The 21,819-nt window shown below is 36.6% G+C and overlaps 2 protein-coding genes and 1 long non-coding RNA gene across 3 annotated transcripts; all 3 read left to right on the forward strand.

Annotated features, from left to right (window-relative positions):
• Positions 1-858: 858 nt before the first annotated feature.
• LOC105155016 (uncharacterized) lies at positions 859-4,342 on the forward strand. The gene is made up of 3 exons (XR_847265.2): positions 859-1,044; positions 1,234-1,464; positions 1,597-4,342. It is a non-coding gene; the product is annotated as an uncharacterized LOC105155016 (long non-coding RNA).
• A 13,892-nt stretch (positions 4,343-18,234) lies between these two features.
• Positions 18,235-20,076, forward strand: LOC147907666 (uncharacterized). The gene has a single exon (XM_087412374.1). The coding sequence runs from the start codon at positions 18,235-18,237 to the stop codon at positions 20,074-20,076; it is 1,842 nt and encodes a 613-aa protein (XP_087268500.1).
• Positions 20,077-20,192: 116 nt separating this feature from the next.
• Positions 20,193-21,197, forward strand: LOC147907667 (uncharacterized). Its single transcript, XM_087412375.1, has one exon. It carries the CDS (start codon positions 20,193-20,195, stop codon positions 21,195-21,197), a length of 1,005 nt encoding a protein of 334 aa, XP_087268501.1.
• The last annotated feature ends 622 nt before the right edge of the window (positions 21,198-21,819 follow it).

Here is a 21,819-nt window from a genome sequence, read left to right on the forward strand (position 1 = left end):
GTTACAAATAAATTTATCCTTCAAAATTAATACTGCATTTATTGGAATATTTTATGGTTTTATCATAAAAAAATTGCTTTACAGAAAGCACATATCACTAGAAATGCGATTTGTAAAAAAATTAAAGTTAATGAGATATTGGGTCATCTAAAAAGTATCCGCGGTTTTTTGTCACTAGATGGGTTGACCATTAACATCATCTAGTGACAAAAAACCGCGGATACTTTTTAGATGACCCAATATATGTACAGAAAATAGCTTTTATTTTAGAATCTTCGTAAGAAATTTATCCAAATACATTACATTGCAATATTGCTGGAAATTTTCGTTGCAATATATTATAACAAAAAGTGAACATCTTAACACCGTTGGAATCTTGCAATAATGATTCAGCAATATTTCATAACAACCATGCAAAATTACAATGTTTCGATGAAATTATTCTGCAATGTTTCTGCATTCTTTCTGTGCTGCATGAGATATGTATTGAGTTTTATGACTGTTTCTTGAAATAGGATTATTCTTTTAGATCTAAAAATATAATACAATCAGCGCGAAGAAAACTTCGAACAATTGCAAAATAAAAGTTTTGCTAAACGCAGTCATTAGGCGCGTTGACAAACCGGTTAGCCTGCTCGTCGAACAAATGAACATAATTGATTGTTACTTATAGATCCAATCATGTACAATTGCTCGGTAAGCATGCCTAGCCGCTTTATCGTCTTGAACTCGTGCGATGTGTTTATTTCCAAGTCCTCTTATTTTTCGGCGAGAATTCCCTGTCGCACAAAGGAGATTTTCTTCATAGAAATCTCGGTTTATCGCTTGGCCCTGATTTCCATATCCCCTCTCACCTCACGCGCGTGTAACAGAAATATTCGCGCAACGTGGAGCCAGATGCTCCACGTCTCTCGCTCCACGATACTTTAAAATTCGAGACGTGAAAAAAACACTGCAGCAGACACTTATGAGACATATTCAAACTATACATATATCAATATTTATATTCCGTCTAAGAATAATACCTCCATCTTTTGACCTTCTGTAAGTAGTTTCTACTTCTTCATATCGTTTCTATATCTTCAGTGATTAAGTCCAATTAAACGCTTTAATTCTGTAATACAAAACGCGCGTTATAATGACGGACCAGCAATTAGAAAACTACAAGATCCCAGTTCGTGAATACCTGCGTAAACATTACATACAACCAGAAATATATAATGCAATTTGCAGACAATGTTCGTCAGTAATATTTTATGAACACAAATTTATGAATTTATTCGTTCACTTGAGAAATAAACATTCAGAAGTATTAACAGAAAAACAGTACAGTGATTATAACATTTATTGGGAATGGGATTATTATACTCCAATAACATGCATTAGGGCAATGTGCATATGTTGTAAAATAATAAATTCTACAATGAATAATTTATCGAAACATCTTGATACACACAGGAACGAGTAAGTATACAATATATATATTTTCAACAATTAAGAGAAATAATATAAGGAAGCTTTATCACGGAGTTCTGTGCACAATTGTATCCGATATCATTATCGCGTTTATTATTCTTCTTATCACTCCTTATATAGTTATACAATTTTCAATCCGAAGCCAAACATTGATATGGATGACGCAAGCAGCAGTCCAACCGGCAGTATGACTGTAAAGGATGCGTAACATCAGGAAGCTTCAATACCAATTCTTCTAATTTGACTGATAACACGGTTAGATCAGTTGTTCCTAACGAGTAATTATTCACTTTAAATTTATTTAAATGCCTGCTAACAGATCTTACGAATCAATTTATATTTCTTTTCCTTTCCAAATATAATCTACATCATGTTATGTATAACCTTATTTATTAAGCGTTTTATTAATATTTGTATAGTAACAAATCAATCGCAAATTGTTATTTCAATTTTGTTATACTATTTTATGGTATACAATTTTATATGATACTATATATATAAAATGTCATTACAGCTTTTGTAGCTATATTTTCGCTGGTATTCTGTATTAGGATAAGTCAAGTGTAAAAAATCCGTTGTTTGTATTCGTTACACCGATCATGTGCAATAAATAGTGATTAACTTAAAAAAATGTCGGAAATGTTAAATGTATAAAGACAATTTTATTTTTAACTCTTGTTTGCATAATCAATAACTAAAAAAATTTATGTTAATTGCATGAAGAACAAGTAAATAACAAAAGAACAGGTACATTGTATATAAATACAATAGTATAAAAACAGGTACATCGTTTATAATTATACAATTTACAAACATTTTTCATCATTAGTTTATCTGTATTTATTTGTATTAACTGGGTAAAAAGATATGCTAAATATTAATCTGTGATCAAATTTGTTCCTTCATTTAGTATATATTCATAAATAATGCAATTACATTTTGTTTAGTGCATGCAATGTAATGCACTTGCTTTGGTAAATTGCTTTTGTTAAGCTTACTTTTATTATTTTATGCTATTAATCCAGATATCGTTTAATTTTTGAGGAATAGACATATATATTTATATTTAACTTGTTTTCCTTTTCTTATTTATAATATTTTAGGAAATGAAGTTTATATTTATGAATACACACACATATTTTGTGATTAAATCAGTGTCTACAAAGAACGAATTTAATCTTAAAATTAACCCTGAAAATATGGTAGTTGTAGTACAATACATTGTTTTAAATATTTATGATACAATGCAATGTTTCAAAGATTGATGTTTCAAAGACCATGCACTTCAGTGAAATTTATTTTATATTTTATTGGTAGTTTTATTAGTGATGAGAGACATTAACATAAAACTTTTCGAAATATAAAGTTGCTCCATGGCTATAATATATCTCTAAGATAAATTTCCAAAAAAATTCTCTTCATGAATCATTGTACCTTTTATTTTGCATATAGGATAATATCATATATCCTAACACTAAATTTGAAACAGTTTTATAGTTTTATGTATAAAACCGCAAATATGAATATTTAATTTAATAATTCATAAGTAACTACAGATTCTTTCTATTCTAACCGTATATTTAGATTGAAGAGATGCGACTTTTCTTATAATTATCAAGTAATATAATTATAACATTAAATAGTATATTTTATAACTTTAATCTTTTTATCACGATACATATAAATACAGATCCGCAACGAAGACTTCAGAATCAACAGAACATGTTATGGATAGTCCTCTTGAAGATATAGAAAATATAGGAAAAGAACTTCCCGCCGAATTAGAGTTATGCGATACAGAAAAAGAAGTTCCTGGTAGAGAAGAACTTCCTGATAGAGAAGAACTTCCCGAAATGAAAGAACATAATACCTGGTCAATCATCAGATAGTTTTCATAATTTCTACTCTCCTGATCGTGAATGCGAAATAACCTATGATCTTTTAAAAAAAAGAATAATTGATACTATACATTATACAAATCTATTTCTTAATGAGATCCTAACTTCAAAAAATGAAAACTCTGAAGGGAATTGCTATTTTACTGATAAAATGTGACACGTTGACACATTCTTACATACTGCAATTCGATGTCATATATATATACGCATATATACATAAATTTTTATAAAACGATATCGTTTTAATAACATGTTAGTCTAATTCCAACAACGATGTTGTTCTTCTAACCGACTAAACCATATAATTCTCGTATGACAATTACTTTTTTCTTTTTTATAGATTCGAGAATTTTTTATCACAATTAATCTATACATATTAATATGTGTCTGTGAGGTGGAGTTTACGTCGAGAACATGAAAAAATTGTCTTTACAATTTCTTATTTCAGTATGGCGTTCTAGAATTGCTACATCGTGCCAACATTTGCTTCATATAAAAGCTATGCCATTTGTACTTACAAATCAGTGATCTGCAGACTACCAGTTGTTGCAAAGATACAATGTGAAGTTTTTAAAATTGGATTTATAAGTATAATTGAAATTATTCTTATACGAAAATTATGTTTACATGTGCATAAGATATTGATGTATCATATACTATTCTGAACGTAGAGATGCGTCGATGATACGTAAATTGTTTATGTATAAATCCAACTTACACTACGACTACGTTTTTAGAATCCGTTTAAAAAGCATAGAATGTATAACGTATAAAATATATTTTTGGTCTATCCAACAAAAACAAAATAAAAGTTTAAGTTTAAGAAAAAAATTATCAAAATCACAACTAAAAACGCATACGTTAAATGAACCACTACGCCTGAATCGATTACCAAATGATAATTAAATTTAAGTAAATTGTTAACCTTCTTTGTAATGCAAATATAAGACAAATATGTCCAGATATATACATACTTAAAGCTCTATTAATTATGTTGTACGTTAAGTATATAATTATTATTTGTCTAAATTTTTATATAACTTTATGTTACATAAAAATTTATTTTACATCATTTTCTACTAACATCATACATTTTAAATATACATATATACATGTAGATGTATTTGTGTGTAAATTATTATAGACATATATATATATATATATATATATATATATATATATATAAATATTTACACACACACGCACGCACGCACGCACATATACACACACACACACACACACACACACATTATTTAATATCTATGAATACTCTATAAGTAGTAGAGCTTTTATATAATGTTTCTTAAATAAATTTATTAATTTAGTTAACTTTTTTATGATCACATTATTCACTGAATATAAAACAATTTCGCCAATTGTATTGATATTAAGTAAATGATTTGTTTGGGGGCCAAATGTCATTTCCAGTCAGTTACTCTGGTAAAGGAATAATTTTTTTCTTCGATTGATTTCGACTTAATTTCCATTCAGTATCATTAATATATAATTATATCTTCATTTTCATATTAGCAAAATAAGCAATTTTCAGAAATTCTTTTGCATTTATTTAATTAAGATAAGAAATTTATCTTTTTCAATATACTGAAAAAAATAAGATATTCCGTGAATAAATTTGAACAATGACATTTTATTGGATCATCTGAAAAGTATCCGCGGTTTTTTGTCACTAGATGTGTGTTGACATATATCTAGTGACAAAGTACCGCGGATACTTTTTAGATGATCCAATATGTATCGCTATAAATTTTACGTATGTTATTTACCTTCTGCGAATAATATAAAATAAAGGCACTAAGATATATATACAAAATAGACAAGATGGCTGTTTAGTACTGAAAGGAATTAAAGTATTGGAGAAAAAAATAAAAATAATGTAATATGATGCAGTTTTATATAAGAAATATTACGACAAATGCAGCCATTAATTAAGCAATATTACGACAGATGCAGCCACTAATAAAATAAAAATCTTTGATTGACAGTAGAACAACAAATTACTTTTGGATAGATTGTTATATGTTTAGAAACTTATCAGATAATCAATTATCTTTAAAATTTTTAATATAATGTCTTTAAATTTAATTAAGTTTGGATGAAATCGTTTTATACATAACCAAAATTAATATTTTATCATTTCAATGTATTGCATTTTTTATTGTATTACGTAGTATATTTCTCATCCGTTTACATATTCTATAAAACGTTTAGAGTAAAAGCTTAATGTGAAGAATGAAATCTCACTTTTAAAGATTAAAAATTGTGCCACTTTTTTTTAAGACTGACTCAATTTTCATTCTTTAGAGTTAGATTCCATTCCAAAAAATTTAGAGATAATTTTTACCTACCAATTACGTTCTCCATTGTAATTATTTTTATATGTTATTAACATTCATCAGATATTGGTAGCTAAAACTCTAATTTCTATTGCACAATTTTAATATTATCAGCACTACTTATCTTCGCACAATTTTAAAAATTTTGTAAAAAACTATGATTTATCAGGTTAGGGAAATCAAGTCAGTTTCAAGGAAAGTCAGATAATATGACAAAATCGTTTTGTGATACTTGACTAGGATTAAAAGACTGTAGCAAACCAGTTTATTCAAACTTAGATACAGATGAAGAATAAGAATGTTCATATGCAAGAAATATTTTTTTCTTATTATTATATGTACAATACATTCTTTATGCTCTTACTTTCAAATGTTTCTAATTAAATGAGAGAAAGCCTATATTCGATCTCGTTTCTAATGTATATTGTTTGTGTTTCCTTTTACATATCAGATCTCTTGAATCCATAATTTTTATTATACTTGTAAATCACTAAAATAATAATGAGATTGCATTATTCTTCTAAATAAATAGACAAAATAATTTATTATTGTGTATTAAATATTTGTGTGTGTCGTTATGAAGGTAAGGTTCAGTTATTTCTTTTATTTTATCTTCATTGTTAATCTTTTTCTTCAGATATTTCATTTTTTAATTTTGAAAAGAACAACTTTTTTTTACTTTAAATACAATTATAGTTTAATAATTTTGATTACGAGTCGTGTGGATTTAAAATGAAAATGCACACAAATATGTTTTGGAATATGGATTAAATGGATTAATTAATGATCTTAAATATAACAACAGAACTATAAATATTAGTCGAAGAATGAAAATCGAAGACATTATAAATTATGTCACAAATAAATTCCAAATGCAAATAGCGATTAAAGTAATTGTTGAATTCATTATCATACTGAAAAAATACGTTACCACAAAAATTATAAAATACCAAAATTAGCGCTATTATAATTTTATAACCGACGAAGTAATGGTAACATATAACAAGTAACACGTTTCTTAACCTGAGATTTACATTCAATACGATGTAATAATCCACTCACAAGCCTGGAAGACGATTTTATTTAATGCGAGTTTGTGAGAAATTGCGTGTACGGATCTCTCGCTGAAATTCCATCCTTCTTCATGTGACTTCTTGCAGCGTCTTCTCAACACCGACCGTGGCGAAAACTAAAGGAAGAATGTGAGGGAACGTTACATATATATAGTATGGACGGTTTAAGTAAAAAAATATATTTTTTTATTTAACTGAACGGGTATTTGTACATCAAAGTTAACATGTGTGATATTATTCGTCTTTTGTATCAAATATAATACAAACAATGTAATAAAAATGTAGAATCGATGTCGATTCGATGTCGAGATTCCATCATTTGAATCATTTCTCACTGGGTTAATCAATCGATAAATATTGGGTGAGAATAAGTTTCCGCTCTTTTTAAATGAAAAAGATGTGTTTATTTAAACAAATCTATGTAAGTGAATTTATTCAAAGTATGCTCCTTCGGAAGTGACAACTTTCTCCCACCTTTCCGGTAATAAACGGATTCCTCAAATAAAAAAATCTGGTTCTTTTGAAGCGATCCATTCATCAAGCCATTTTTTGATAGCTTCATAAGAATTGAATCGTTCTCCAGAAAGGGCCGACTGCATGGATCGGAACAAATGGAAATCTGAAGGGGCAATGTCCGGTGAATACGGCGGGTGAGGCAGAATTTCCTACTTTACTCCTTCCAAGTATTTCTTGACTGGTTTTGCAATGTGTGGCCTAGCGTTGTCATGTAACAGAATCAGCTTGTTGTGTCTATTGTCCCATTCCGGTCGTTTTTCTTTTAAAGCTTGGTTTAAACGTATCAGTTGTAGCCGATAACGATCGCCAGTGATGGTTTCGGACGGTTTGAACAGCTCATAATATATAATACCTTTTTGATCCTATCAGATGCACAACATAATCTTCGAAGCATGGATATTTCGTTTTGGCGTTGATGGACCTGGTTCACCTGGCATCACCCATGCCTTCAAGCGTTTAGGGTTATCGTAGTAGATCCATTTTTCATCGCCAGTTACGATACGATGTAGAAAACCTTTCCTTTGTTGTCATTGATGAAGCATCTCGCAGATGACCAAACGTTTTTCCATGTCTCTCTCTTTCAATTTTTATGGCACCCAATTTCCTTCTCTTTGCACATTTTCGTTCTTCTTTCCATTGCGTGTAGACGTTTTCCAACAGTGGATCTATCAACATTTAACTCTTTTGCCAACCTATCGAGCGATAAATACGAATCTTCTTCGAGTAATGCTTGCAATTCTGCATCTTCAAATTTTTTCGGTGCACCTTTGCGTTCTTTGTTACGCACGTCAAAATCACCACTGTTGAATCGCCGAAACCATTCTTTACAACTAGTTTTCGATGGAGCATGCTCACCGTAAATATCTACGAGCAAACGATGCGTTTCCGCAGCACTTTTCTTTAAAATAAAATAATGGAGTAAAACTTCCCGCAAATGTTGCTTTTTTGGAATAAATTCCGACATCTTCAACGCAAAAAAAGTTACTCTTTGTTACGCTTCGAACGAATGCCATCTATTAGGCTCAAAAGTTTGGATACACATCTTTCAAAAACATGTCTTGCCGTTCTATCAACACACAAGCAATGCTACTAACGACATCTTTCTGCAATGGGCGGAAACTTATTCCTATACCCAATATATCGATACATTTATAAAATAATCTAACCAATAGTCTGACCTATATGTTGATGTAACACGCGATACATTGTTGATATTGTCCAATGACAATCACAGCGAAAATTGTGTCTCTAGAGACTTTTCCTTTATTATTTTCTAGCATTGTAATTAACTGGTGTTCATTTAAATGTAAAACTGATATTATGAAAAGTTTGATTTTATCATTATATAATATTTAACATTATATAATTACATTATATAATATAATATTTTTTTTTATCAGAGAGTAATCTGAGAGCGGTCATAATCGCGAGTTAGTCAAATCCTGCAGATAATCGGTCTCGCGGCTCTTTCCCGTTCTACTCTAATAGTTCAGACACGGGCCCGGCAGCTATAGTGTGGAATCATGGAGCACTCCGCAATCAAAATTTTTCTCACTATGGAAATCCATCCCAAAGGAATCCAAGAATTGATTAATAATCAACTGTGAACTTCCTAAAATGTTATGCGCGGATATTGATCGATATTTAGAATGGCAGTACAACTGCCCGCAAAACAGAAATTTAACTTTTAGGAATCATTTACACTGGCCGTAAGAGGCTGCGCACAATAGCAGAAATAAGGAATTAGGAATAAGGAATAATGATTTCAACCTATCAGAAACCGTGAATTTTGATGTATCCGATTTTTGAAAGGTTAAAATCATTAGGAACTACGTACAATATAAGGAACAGGAAACAGAGAACTGAGAAGAATACACAGTTTCTGATAGGTCGAAATTCTTATTCTCTGTTCCCTATTCCTTTTATTGTGCGGAGCCCCCCTTATTCTTCTTTCGTGTGTCGTATGCTGTTGTCTGGCATACTGATCACAGTCGAGCATTATTGTTTTACAATTGAATGAGAGGGGAGTACTCGAATGTGATTGATCAATTATTACAAATTACAGCCAACATAAATGATACGTTACCGACTGTTAAACAAAGCGACGCAATTCGCAAATTTAAAAAAAGAACGACAATAAAGAGCACAAAATAAATAAAAAATAAGAATAAGATCATCATTTTGAACTCCCCCCTTTCAGTCAAATATTCCACACCCACGGACAAATTAAGTTGTCGGTCCTGTTCAGACATGAAACAAAGATGAGCAATCGAATGTCGTATAACTTATCTAATAGTATGGAAGAGAATCACAAAATCGTGTGCAATACCTATGGGATTTCCGAGTTGGTAAGATTCAAATTGCGATTATAACATCGATGGTCACCGGCCGCTCTGCAGGGTTCAATGTATCCACTGTTCACCCGTTAGAAATTCTCAATTGATCTGTTCGACTTGCTTACACTTTTTTACACTTTTTACACTTAAAATGAGATAGATATATATTTGACGCTGAAAAGAGAGAAAGTGGAGATGCTGAGTGTAGACAGTGTAAGCAAGTCGAATAGACCTAATGTTTTTGCTGTCTTGTTATGTCGTAATAAAGGCGCCCCAATCGTGTCGAACCATACAGTGGCTGAGTTCAGCAGAACACAAGTTTTATAATTAAAACTATAAGAAAACGATGATTGATCAAATGATTAAAATTCTATACATATAAGAAAAGGGTTAAGAGCCAATATAATATATGTGTTACAATATTCAAGATAAAAATTGTAAACAAAAGTAGAAAAAATACTGTCAAAACTTAATAGCAAAATATAACAAGGACATTGTCTTGAATATTGTAACAGATATATTAAATTGGCTCTCAGGTTCTTTTTTATTAATTTACTCGAATTATCGTTCGTGTGTGTGAGATGATAAGAAGAAAAGCTGTGGAATGAAAAAAGGCTGTATAGTTTGGAAAGACTACCAACAAAATTTTTTAGGGAGTAAAAGTAATCATACCGAATATGAAAAAATTCCTCAGATTACAATTACAGCATGCATCAATATACAGTAAGTCAAGTAAGATCGTAGTCGGCCTTATTGGAAGCTAATTAAAGATATCGCCCTAAATCTATCATGAATCCATAGAGGGCACCTTTTTTCTTGATGCACTATCAAGAAAGATTCAGTCGTCATTAAACTTTCTTAAGAGAATCACATTAAGCGCCATGAGTACCAAATACGCATCATGCTATGAAGCTGTGTTCCTCTGCACTCACTCAAAAATGTCACAATTAACGCCTGCTAAATATATGAAAAAGTCGAAATCATTCGTACAGAAGTGAGTGCAACGATATAATGTGGCAAAAAATGTCGATGATTTACCGGAACGTGGTTCGATATGCAAAGTGGACAAAAAAGACGATAATAAAATAGTGAATCTGTTTTCGCGGAATCCTGGCTTAACACGTCAAGGACAAGCAAAATTGAAGCAGAAAGGTTTAGATATATCGTACGAAACTATTCGAACCTATCTCAAGGCTAATCACATGAAATGGTGCAACACCACGCTGTTCGACCACGCTCTTATTTGACTTACTGTACATGAACGTTTGCAAGAAAGCATTCGAAGACGAGGCGCAAGTATGAGATTTTGAAATGTAAATATACACGCACACACACATAAACATGTGCACGTATGGATATGATGTGCAAAATTCGAGCAGCAATATCTTCTTAATTATGCACATCGGTGAATGCTTACATTAAAGGTAACTGAACAAAAAGGCACAGGTAGCTTTGATACTCCGTATCTCTGCAAAAAATCATACAAAGCTTTATTTTTCTTCAATTTGCAAGAAAAAGTCCATACGATGATTGTCATGATGTTTATAAAAAAATTCATTATATAGAGCGCGTCAAATTTTTGCAATTTTTTGGGAGACGTGACAAGTAAGATAAAGTCTAATCAAGTAGCGGGATTTTCTAAACGTTTTATTGATGATTAACTAGTGACAATCAATGGCAGGACTATCCTGGAAGAAAGCGCTCATTGACTATTACTAGTTAACGACAGCGACAATTGCCGATAAAACGTTTAGGGAATCCCGCAACAGGAAGACTAGACAATTTTTGGCGATATAAAAAAAATTGCTGGAAAGCTGAATTTTTGCATAATATGTATAGTGCTCTTTTTAACATATCAAAACTCCCCATGTGTGCAGGCATGGCCGACTACGCCATCTTAAAAAAAATGTCGAACAAAATCGATTTTTTGCAAATATCTCAGGAATTATTCGCTGTACGGAAATTTACGTTCAGTTCGAAATTACATTTCAGTTCGAGAATAAAGCTAATAAAATTTCCCACAATTTTATTTTTTAGTGAACCTCGTATGACTAATAATTCCCAAGATAGAATTATTTTAAAGGATGTCTTAGGCCTATTCTACAATCAATCGTATGTTGATGTCAACTATCGCTAGTCGTTTATTGTATATTGTATGTCGCATATGAATACGACTTGCTATTCTACAATTGAGTCGTTGACCGATGTCGGAAGGTCGGAACAAATGTAAAGAATGAAATTGAAACGTTGAATACATATTCAAATTTGTTATTAATTTGGACGCAAATTATGTGATTGCAGAATAATGCGACTCCATTTGCTTGATAACTACTATGCATTGACTTAATTAGTTTTATAATATTAAAAAGGATCAAAACGGTGATCGAAACATATATTATTCAAGTTATTAAACTTGAATAAATTTATATACACAAATTCATCCAGTGTTAGCTCTTTTAAGCACTTTTTAAGTTTGGTGTAAAAGAATTAAATTACAAAATATTTTTATATTAAATAATAATAATTTAACAAATAAAAAATTACTTAACATATTTATATCATAACAGTTTCTCAAATTTGTGAACATTTGTTGTCACATATCTCTTTTTTTGCTAACATTTTTAAAATTCACATCACATTTATCATACAAACAATGATTTTCGCGAACAAAATCAATAATTATTTCATCTACATTCAGTGATTCCATAATATAACATAAATATTATATATCCATACATTCGTATGAAAATATCTGTTTATCCATACACAAATGTGTTCGACAGTTATATTTCATCTAGACGTAGTCGGAAAAGATGGGAATTGACCATCTTCTACGCACGATTATTTAATTATGTTAAGTCGCACAGAAGAATAGAGACGTCGGAAAGAACACAATTCGGATAATTGGAAATGCTCGCTCTTTATTCATATGCGTCACAAGAAGGTATGTGTAAGAGATAAAAAGGCGCGCTTAGTATGGAGAAGACAAGATGGTTGTCAGGAGAAGTAAAAAGAATATCACATGCGCGATTCAGATAGTATAGAAGGGCGACTCGATGAGTCGATACACTGCCATATCTGGATATCCCTAGCGAACGGTGGGTAATTTGCAGTACTACCAACAAATTATCTACAGAATGATTTTTTTTAATTAAATAAAACTAATTTATAACTGATAGTTTCGGAGATATCTTTTTAAATCATTTTGATTTGTGGACATTACGACAATTATGAAAAAAGATCCATTTATTGGTATATTTACTGTTATTCATAATTATATTGTTGTATATAGGTATATTTTGTGAAGTGTACATGTGATTTTAGTTAAATTAATAACGTATTAAGTAAGAATTACAGTTGCAATCTATAGAAATGATTAAAAATAATTCAAATTAGGTATAATTTGACATTGTGAATTTAATAGTGTATTCTTTACAATTTTATATAAAAGGTAAAAAAATAACTTGGAAAGGGACAATTGAACAAAAATAAGTTCATTGTTTACAAAAATATTAAATATTAATATTAATTAATAAATATAAATATTTTAAGTTAAATATTTATTAATAATAAATATAAATGATAAGTTTTTTTCATTAACTTCTAAACTGTGAATTGAGTTCGCTGTTAGTATAGTCAATTTAGACGAAAATTGAGCAGGACCTCGAAAAAATTACCATTAGGGTAATTTTTTGCACAGACCTTTATTTTTGCATATTAAAAGAAAACAAACTTTACTATTCTGCAATGGCTAAGAAAAATAATTAAACAAATAGGATCCAAATTTAGGATTTTGGTTTTTTTGCAAATATCTTGATAAATATCAATTTTACCAAGAAAATATAAGAGAGGAAAATTAAAGAAGCGAAAAATTTTACATAGAAAAGTTTCTGTATGTTTTTGTCGTACGAGCAATAGTTTTGACGTAAAAAATTATGCAAAATGTATTTTGCTCAGGAAAGTTGCGGAGCGCCCCGATAAGACATCAAGCGAAATGCGCGCATAAAACATATTACAACTTTTGAACGAATTATCATAGAAATCGGCCAAAACGCGTTGAAACGCTGAAATCTTCAGTTTTTTAACAGAATTGGTTTCGTTATTACGACAATTTTTAATAATTCGACAATGGATTGAACAATATGTTATTGGGAGTACAAATTAGTTCGGTCTGTTTTTTTCCGTGTTCAAAATTTCAAAACAAATGAATGAACAGATTAATTAAAGTATTGTCCATCGCTGACTACTATTTTTTCCCATCTCTCAGGCAATTTTCGAATTCTATCTTGAAAAAATGATTCGTCTTTGGAGGCGATCCAATTTTGGAGCCAATTTTCGATTTCTGCGAAAGAAGTGAACCGGTGACTTGCCAAATCTTTCGGAACAACCAGTAATCAGAAGGAGCAATGTCCGGAGAATACGGCGGGTGCGATAAAACATCCCATTTGAGCGTTTCTAAATATTTTTTTACGACTTTTGCGATATGAGGCCGAGCGTTGTCATGAAGAAAAATAACTTTATCATGTCTTTGCTCCTATTCCGGCCGTTTTTCTCGCAATGCACGGCTCAAACGAATCAATTGTAGCCGATACTGATCGCCCGTAATGGAATCGCCAGGTTTCAGCTCATAGTAAACAATACCCTTTTGATTCCACCAGATACAGAGCATGATCTTCGAACCATGAATGTTCGGCTTTGATGTTGAGGTCGATGGCGATTGACCGAGCTTAGCGTAGTATTTTTTTCTTCTTGGAGTTGTTGTATAATATCCACTTCTCATCTCCAGTTACAATCCGATGCAAAAAATCTTTTCTTTGTTGTCTTTGAATCAGCTGTTCGCAAGTGAAAAATCGCCTTTCAACGTCTCTCGGTTTCAGTTCATAAGACACCCAATTTCCTTGTTTTTAAATTATTCCCATAGGTCTCAATCGTGCAGAAACGGCTTGTTGAGTTACTCCCAATGATTCTGCAAGCTCCTCTTGCGTTTGACTCTGATCTTCTTCGAGTAATACCTCTAATTCTTTGTCTTCGAATTTTTGGCTGTCCAGAGCGAGGCTTGTCTTCAACGCTGAAATTTCTACCTTGAAACGTTGAAATTCCCTACATGATTTATCAGTTGGAGCAGTGTCACCATAAACTTCGACAAGCATTCGATGGACTTCAGCTTTTCTTTCAATTAAAGCAGAAAATTAGAACCTCCCGCAAATGCTGCTTGGTTAACACAAAATTCGACATTTCAAACACAGTAAAAATCAAGGTTTTTATATGAAACTCAAAGCAATATAAACTGAATATTATTAGCAGATAATCTAATTATCATTAGCATCTAACCTCTCTGAAAACGCCAAAATCAGCTGTCATCTATGAACTATTCACAAAACCGGAGTCATCTTTTGGAAAACAGACCGAATTAATTTATACTCCCAATACATGCAATTTTTGACTTTTTTCATAAAATCTATAAAAAGCTATAAGTCGGTATCGAATTGTTTAAAAAAAATCGCCTGCAGGATATTGCAATATATACTTCATACTTTGATTCCATGAGAAGAAAAAATTTTTTAAAATTTTCTTCAAAATCGAGCTATTGACATTTTCAAAATTCTTGAGTATATGTGAACTTAAAATTGACGTAGCTTTGCGAAAAATTACACTAGAATAGTTTTTAAAAAAGTAATTGGAAGTTTGGAATATTTATTTTTAGACCCCGTGTCAAAATTTTCCGTCATACTTCGAATTTTTATTTGTTTATATAAATATGTGAATTATTGCGAAAAATTTGTATAACTTGTGCTGATTTTGATCATCATTGACGTAATATTTTAAAAACATAAATAAATGAATGTAGTGAAGTCGGATATTATATTTAAAAGCATCTTAAGATGTCATAAGTCGTATTAGTCTTAAAATTTTTCTTAAAGTGGTCTTGAAATAAAAATGGATTATGAATATCGATTAATGAATCCAGTTGTAAGACACATTCGACAAACGAATTATCAGTTCTATTATGTCATTTTGTCTTTGTTTTACGTTTAACAAACGGAATACTGATGGTCAGTATGTTAGCCATCATTAAGACCGTGGCTGTTTGAGATCGATAATTCGAAAGAAAAGCAAGAATTCTTTCAGTCGACCGACATTAATTGTCATTGAACGCATGCATAAATTGAGCTCGTGATTTCATCTCAAGTATGATCTTAATCCTCGTTAAAATAATCGATTCGTCGTTCTTTATTCTTTTTAAAAACAATTCGTTACACGCAAACAAGTTGTCGTTACCGGCAACGGACAATCGAAAGTTCTAGAACGATTCAATTCGCGCACGCGAGCGCTGCGCTCCGATGAATACGTCACGCGCTGTCACCAATCCCACGCACGGATTTTCTGTCGCGCATGACTGTTACGTTGAACGTCGTTAGAAAAGAATTCAAAGCGCCAATCAATTTTGTACACCTAATGCCACATAATAATTACGATTGTGGCAAATTTTTATTGGATTTTTCCCAAAAAAGAAAGCTCAGGCCGAAAGCAATAAATGCTTCGATCTCGTCGTCCTCCTTCTTACTTGTAAAAGTTCTTAGAGTCTAAAAGTTCTTAGAGTTCTTAGAGTCATAATCTCGCTACTATATCGCTTCGTAAAATCGCCATGCTAACCGCTTAGTGAAAACCGCTATAAAACGAATCTTTTCGAGAAGTGCCGAGAAAATCGCCAAGATTTTCCATTACCGCGATTCCAAAATATCATTTGGAAAAGGTGACCGCATTTAATATTCTGTTAATCTAATATTTAATTAATTATATTTTCTGACTTTGTAACTGAGCATATTAAAGAAAATTCTTTTGTTAAATTACAAAGAAACGGAGTTCTCTTTACTGTCGTGCATCATATCAACCTTGTGCCGTTCTCTCACTCGTTCCGCGCGGTGCGCTCTCGCACATTTTTTGGTCCTTCGAGCCGGATTCTAGCCGGCATCCGCAGTGTCGAGTGCATCGCGTCCAGTGCGCGCATTATCAAGAAAATCAGAGAAAGAAGAATTCGCAGGTGAAATCATGAGTGACGAAATAGACGTCTTGCTGAGCGCCCAGAGTGAACTCCATGGTCGCATGGCCAGGTCAATTTGAAGAAATTGGGGACGGTCAACATCACCCTCCACAATGTCGAAACCCGCTTGGCGCTCCTCGACCAGATGTGGACGAAATTCGAAAAGCAACACGATCTTATTCTAGTACATTACAAGGGCGCCTTCGATCAGAGTGAGTACAACACTTCTCAATTTGCCGATTCCGCCGAAAACACGTACGTGCTGCAGCGCGGCCTGCTGAACGATTACCGGACGAAACTCATGGCGAAGGAACCGAGTTCAGCTTCCAAAACAGAAGGCAATGTGTCTTCCGGAAAACCGTCGCTGCCTCGCCTCAAGATTAGTTCTTTCTCGGGCGCATTCGAAGACTGGCCTACATTCCGAGACCTCTTCCAATCCATTGTCGGAAACAATTCATCAATCTCAGCAATCGAGAAATTTCATTACCTGAAAACTTGTCTGGCGGGTCCTGCTGAGGAACTGATTCGACCGTTAGCAATGACCGAAGACAACTATCCACGCGTATGGGAGCTGCTGAGCGAGCAGTACGAAAATAAGAGAGAGTTATCACGCTCCAACTTCTCCAAGTTTACCGCCGTGGCTAAGATGAAGAACGAAACTGAGGAGGAGCTCAACCGCGTCTTCAACGCCGTGACCAGGGTAGGTCAATGGCCAGGAGAACATTGACAGGCCTATCGACTCTCATGGCTTCGATCTACTAAATCATCTTGTCGTCGAGCTCTTCGATCCAAGAACTCGCCTGGAGTGGGAGTCACTCTCAAGCGCCTCGAGCGACATGCCCACTCTCAAAGAGCTGATGAACTTCATAAACCAAAGGGCACGTACTCTCAAAGCCGCCAAACCAAAATCGCTCAAAGTCTCCGACAACCCGTCGCAATCTACCAAGTCGCATCACGTCAAGAAACACACCGAGTCTTCTCAATGCGTCCTATGCAAGGGTAAGCACCACATGATGGTGTGTGAAGAATTCAAGAAAAAATGCGCGGTCGACCGCAAGGCCGTCGCCGAAACTCACAAGCTGTGCTTCAACTGCCTCGGCTCTCATACATTCGCGAAGTGCCAGTCGACGGAGACGTGTGCCACGTGCAAGTCTCGTCACCACTCAATGTTACACGACGCGTACGCTTTATCGAAACCTCAAGAGGTCAGCTCACTGTCGGCAGTGCGCCGCGACAACGACAAGCTATTTTGTTCGCAACTGCGCGAGTTTCCATCGCTGATCGTCACGGCAATCGGCATACCGCACGCGTGCTCATCGACCAAGGATCGGAAATTTCTCTGATTTGGTCCAGCGCCTACACCTGCCACGCTCTCGATCCGCAATCGAAGTCATCGGCATCAGCGGCAAAAGCTCCGAGCCCAGCAGGGGAAGGGTGACGCCCAAGGTGACCTCGTTAACCACAGGGATCGACTTCACCGTCGGAACCTTTATTCTGCCACGTCTTTCGCTTGACCAAGGCTATCACGCAAGGATCAGAATGAAGTGGCCACACTTAAAGGGGCTTCAATTGGCTGATCCGGGCTACGCAGCAAACGACTCTATTGAGCTACCTTTTGGAGCGGAAGTATGCTCAATCATTCTCCAGGATGGTCTCCGCAAGGGAGGCCTCCAAGCGCCTATCGCTCAAAAGACACTGCTCGGCTGGATCTTATCGGGAGGTTGCGACCAAGTAACCAACTCAGCACAGCGCCACTCGCTTCAGTGCACCGCAGATCATGAGCTAGCCGACCTTGTGCACCGCTCAACCGCCGATCACACCGATGGTCAACTCGCCTATGACGACGGATCGCGTTTCCTTCGAGGCGCAGCTGCGTTACGACACGACTGTTACGTCGACGATGTCATAATCGGAGCGCATTTTCTAGACGACGCTATCGCTCTCCAAGTCGAGCTCCGCAATCTCTGCATGGCGGGCGGGTTCTCTCTACGAAAGTGGGCCGCCAACTGTCAGGAACTTCTTCGCGACATTCCGCCTGAGTTCTGCCTCACCAGAGACTCGCGGTCGTGGGAACAAGAGAACCACTCAACGCTGGGATTGCGCTGGTATCCAACCAGGGACGAATTCGCCTTCTCTGTTCCTCCTCGCACCGTCGTCGCGTTCACCAAGAGAAGTCTGCTGTCGGAGACCGCTCGACTCTTCGACCCGCTCGGATGGCTGGCTCCAGTAACCATTCGAGCTAAAATTCTTATACAGTCGGCCTGGCTGCAGCAGCTAGAGTGGGACACACCATTGCCGTCAACCATCGCTGGAAAGTGGAAGCGGCTCTGGGAAGAACTTCCACTGCTTGAGAAGCTCAGAGTCGGCCGCTGGCTCGGCACCGGCGACACGAGCTCTCAACTCGAACTGCACGGCTTCGCAGACGCGTCCGAAAGAGGTTACGCCGCCGTGGTGTACCTCCGCATCACCGCAAAAAACCAAACAAAGACTCTATTGTTGACAGCCAAAAGCAAGGTCGCGCCGATCAAACTCGTTTCTCTCCCGCGACTCGAACTCTGCGCCGCCTCCTTGCTTTCAAGTGTACTCGTGCACGCGCGCTCTGTGCTGAACCTAGCGACAACGCCAGTAATCTTGTGGTCAGACTCCAAGGTCATGCTCCACTGGATTCGAGGTCACGCCTCTCGCTGGAAAACTTACGTGGCCAACAGAGTATCACGAATCCAGCAGCAACTTCCAGAGGTTCAATGGCGTCGCGTCCCGGGCAAGGACAACCCTGCCGACTGTGCCTCCCGGGGGCTAACACCACGCGAGCTCCTCAGCCATCCCTTGTGGACGGGTCCCGCCTGGTTGTGCGGGAATCCGATGCAATGGCCAAGCGTCAACCTGGAGCCCATCAAGGACGTACCAGAGCGGCGCGCCGCAGCACTCGCGACAGTCATCGGGAGCAGCCGCGAGCCGGAGGAGCTCCGCAGATTCTCGTCGCTTCACCAGTTGCTCAGAGTGACTTCCTGGTGCTTGCGTTGGCGTCACCGCGGTCGCTCAGTCGGTTCTGTGGACGCTCAGCACCACGGGTCGGCGCTTCTCCCAGCCGAACTCGACGCGGCGCTCCTCCAGTTGATACGCATAGTGCAGTCACGGCATTATCAAGAGGAGAGGGCAGCTCTCGAAAACAAACGCGATCTTGCCAGATCGCGAGTCATCTGCGAACCCTCAGCCCGTACATGGACGAACACGGAGTTCTGCGAGTTGGAGGGCGCCTCAAGCACGCAGCGCTGTCGTTCGACGAGCGACATCCGATCATCGTGCCTCCAAGGTCATGGCTCACTCGCCTGCTGGTGGAAGCCTACCATCGCCATACTCTCCACGGAGGAGTCCAGATGACCCTGGGATTGCTTCGCCTCCGATTCTGGATTCCACAAGGTCGAGCAGTAGTCAAGCAATAGCTGCATCAATGCGTGACGTGCACTCGGTGGAGGGCTGCCACTCCGCAACCGAAAATGGGGAACCTTCCTCCAGGGAGAGTGACTCCTGCACGCCCATTTCTTCACGTGGGCATCGACTACGTCGGGCCTATTTTCATCAGGACAAGGAAAGGGCGGGGGCACAGCGCTCACAAAGCATTCATCGCAGTTTTTGTTTGTTTTAACTCCAAGGCCGTTCACCTTGAGGCTGTTTCAGCTTACACCACCGACGCCTTCCTGGCTGCTCTCCGTCGATTCACATCTCGCCGAGGACTGTGCTCGGACATATACTCTGATTGCGGCACCAATTTTTTGGGCGCCGACCGGCAACTTCGAGAGATGCTTCGAGCCTCCTCGGCAGAAGGACGAAAGATCGCACACGTAGCTACATCGGAGGGGATCCATTGGCATTTCAATCCTCCTTCGGCACCTCATTTTGGTGGACTCTGGGAGGCGGCCGTGAAATCGGCTAAGTATCACCTGCGCCGCACCATCGGCGAAACCAGGCTCACCTTCGAGGAAATGAGCACCCTGCTCGCACAAGTGGAGGCATGCCTGAACTCCCGGCCCATGCATGCCCTCTCAGACGACTCCGACGACCTCACGGCTCTGACACCAGGTCACCTGCTCATCGGGGCACCACTGCTGGCCATTCCTGAGCCGTCCTTGTCGGAAGAAAAGGAGAATTTGCTTTCCAGGTGGCAACTTATTCAGCGAATGCGAGACCACTTCTGGCAGAGATGGTCACGCGGGTACTTACACACTCTGGCTACCAGACCGAAATGGACCAAGGACGCTTTGCCGCCACACCTTGGATCGCTATGCATCATTCGCTCCGAGCTCTCACCACCAAATAAGTGGCCTCTGGCGCGGATCACGCAGCTACATCCTGGAGACGACGGCGTAGTGCGAGTGGTCACAGTCAAAACCGCCTCATCCGAATTAACTCGTCCTTTGGTCAAATTAGTTTTATTGCCAGAAGAGGCTACCGCGTTTATCTCGCACGCTAATGCATCAAATGTAAAGGAGAGCTTGAATTGATCGCGTGTATTTTCGTGAATCATTTTTTCAATGTTATTTGTCATATAACTCTCGTTTACGGTTCAAGTTCTTCCACGAATTCATTGTATTGTATCGCTTGTCTTATTTACGCGTTTACGGTTTTTTGTAATCTCACTGTGCTCGAGGTAACTTCTATACATATATCGTCACGGAGATGACGAGGCGGGCGGGAATGTTTGAGATCGGTAATTCGAAAGAAAAGCAAGAATTCTTTCAGTCGACCGACATTAATTGTCATTGAACGCATGCATAAATTGAGCTCGTGATTTCATCTCAAGTATGATCTTAATCCTCATTAAAATCATCGATTCGTCGTTCTTTGTTCTTTTTAAAAACAATTCGTTACACGCAAACAAGTTGTCGTTACCGACAACGGACAATCGAAAGTTCTAGAACGATTCAATTCGCGCACGCGCTCCGACGAATACGTCACGCGCTGTCACCAATCCCACGCACGGATTTTCTGTCGCGCATGACTGTTACGTTGAACGTCGTTAGAAAAGAATTCAAAGCGCCAATCAATTTTGTACACCTAATGCCACGTAATAATTACGATTGTGGCAAATTTTTATTGGATTTTTCCCAAAAAAGAAAGCTCAGG

This window comes from Acromyrmex echinatior, chromosome 13, assembly GCF_024713525.1.
Source record: "Acromyrmex echinatior isolate Ae372 chromosome 13, ASM2471352v2, whole genome shotgun sequence".
Classification (NCBI taxonomy): domain Eukaryota; kingdom Metazoa; phylum Arthropoda; class Insecta; order Hymenoptera; family Formicidae; genus Acromyrmex; species Acromyrmex echinatior.

Coding starts and splice junctions, on each gene's coding strand:
- LOC147907666 (XM_087412374.1), top strand. CDS start 18,235: ATGAAGTGGCCACACTTAAAGGGGCTTCAATTGGCTGATCCGGGCTAC.
- LOC147907667 (XM_087412375.1), top strand. CDS start 20,193: ATGGGGAACCTTCCTCCAGGGAGAGTGACTCCTGCACGCCCATTTCTT.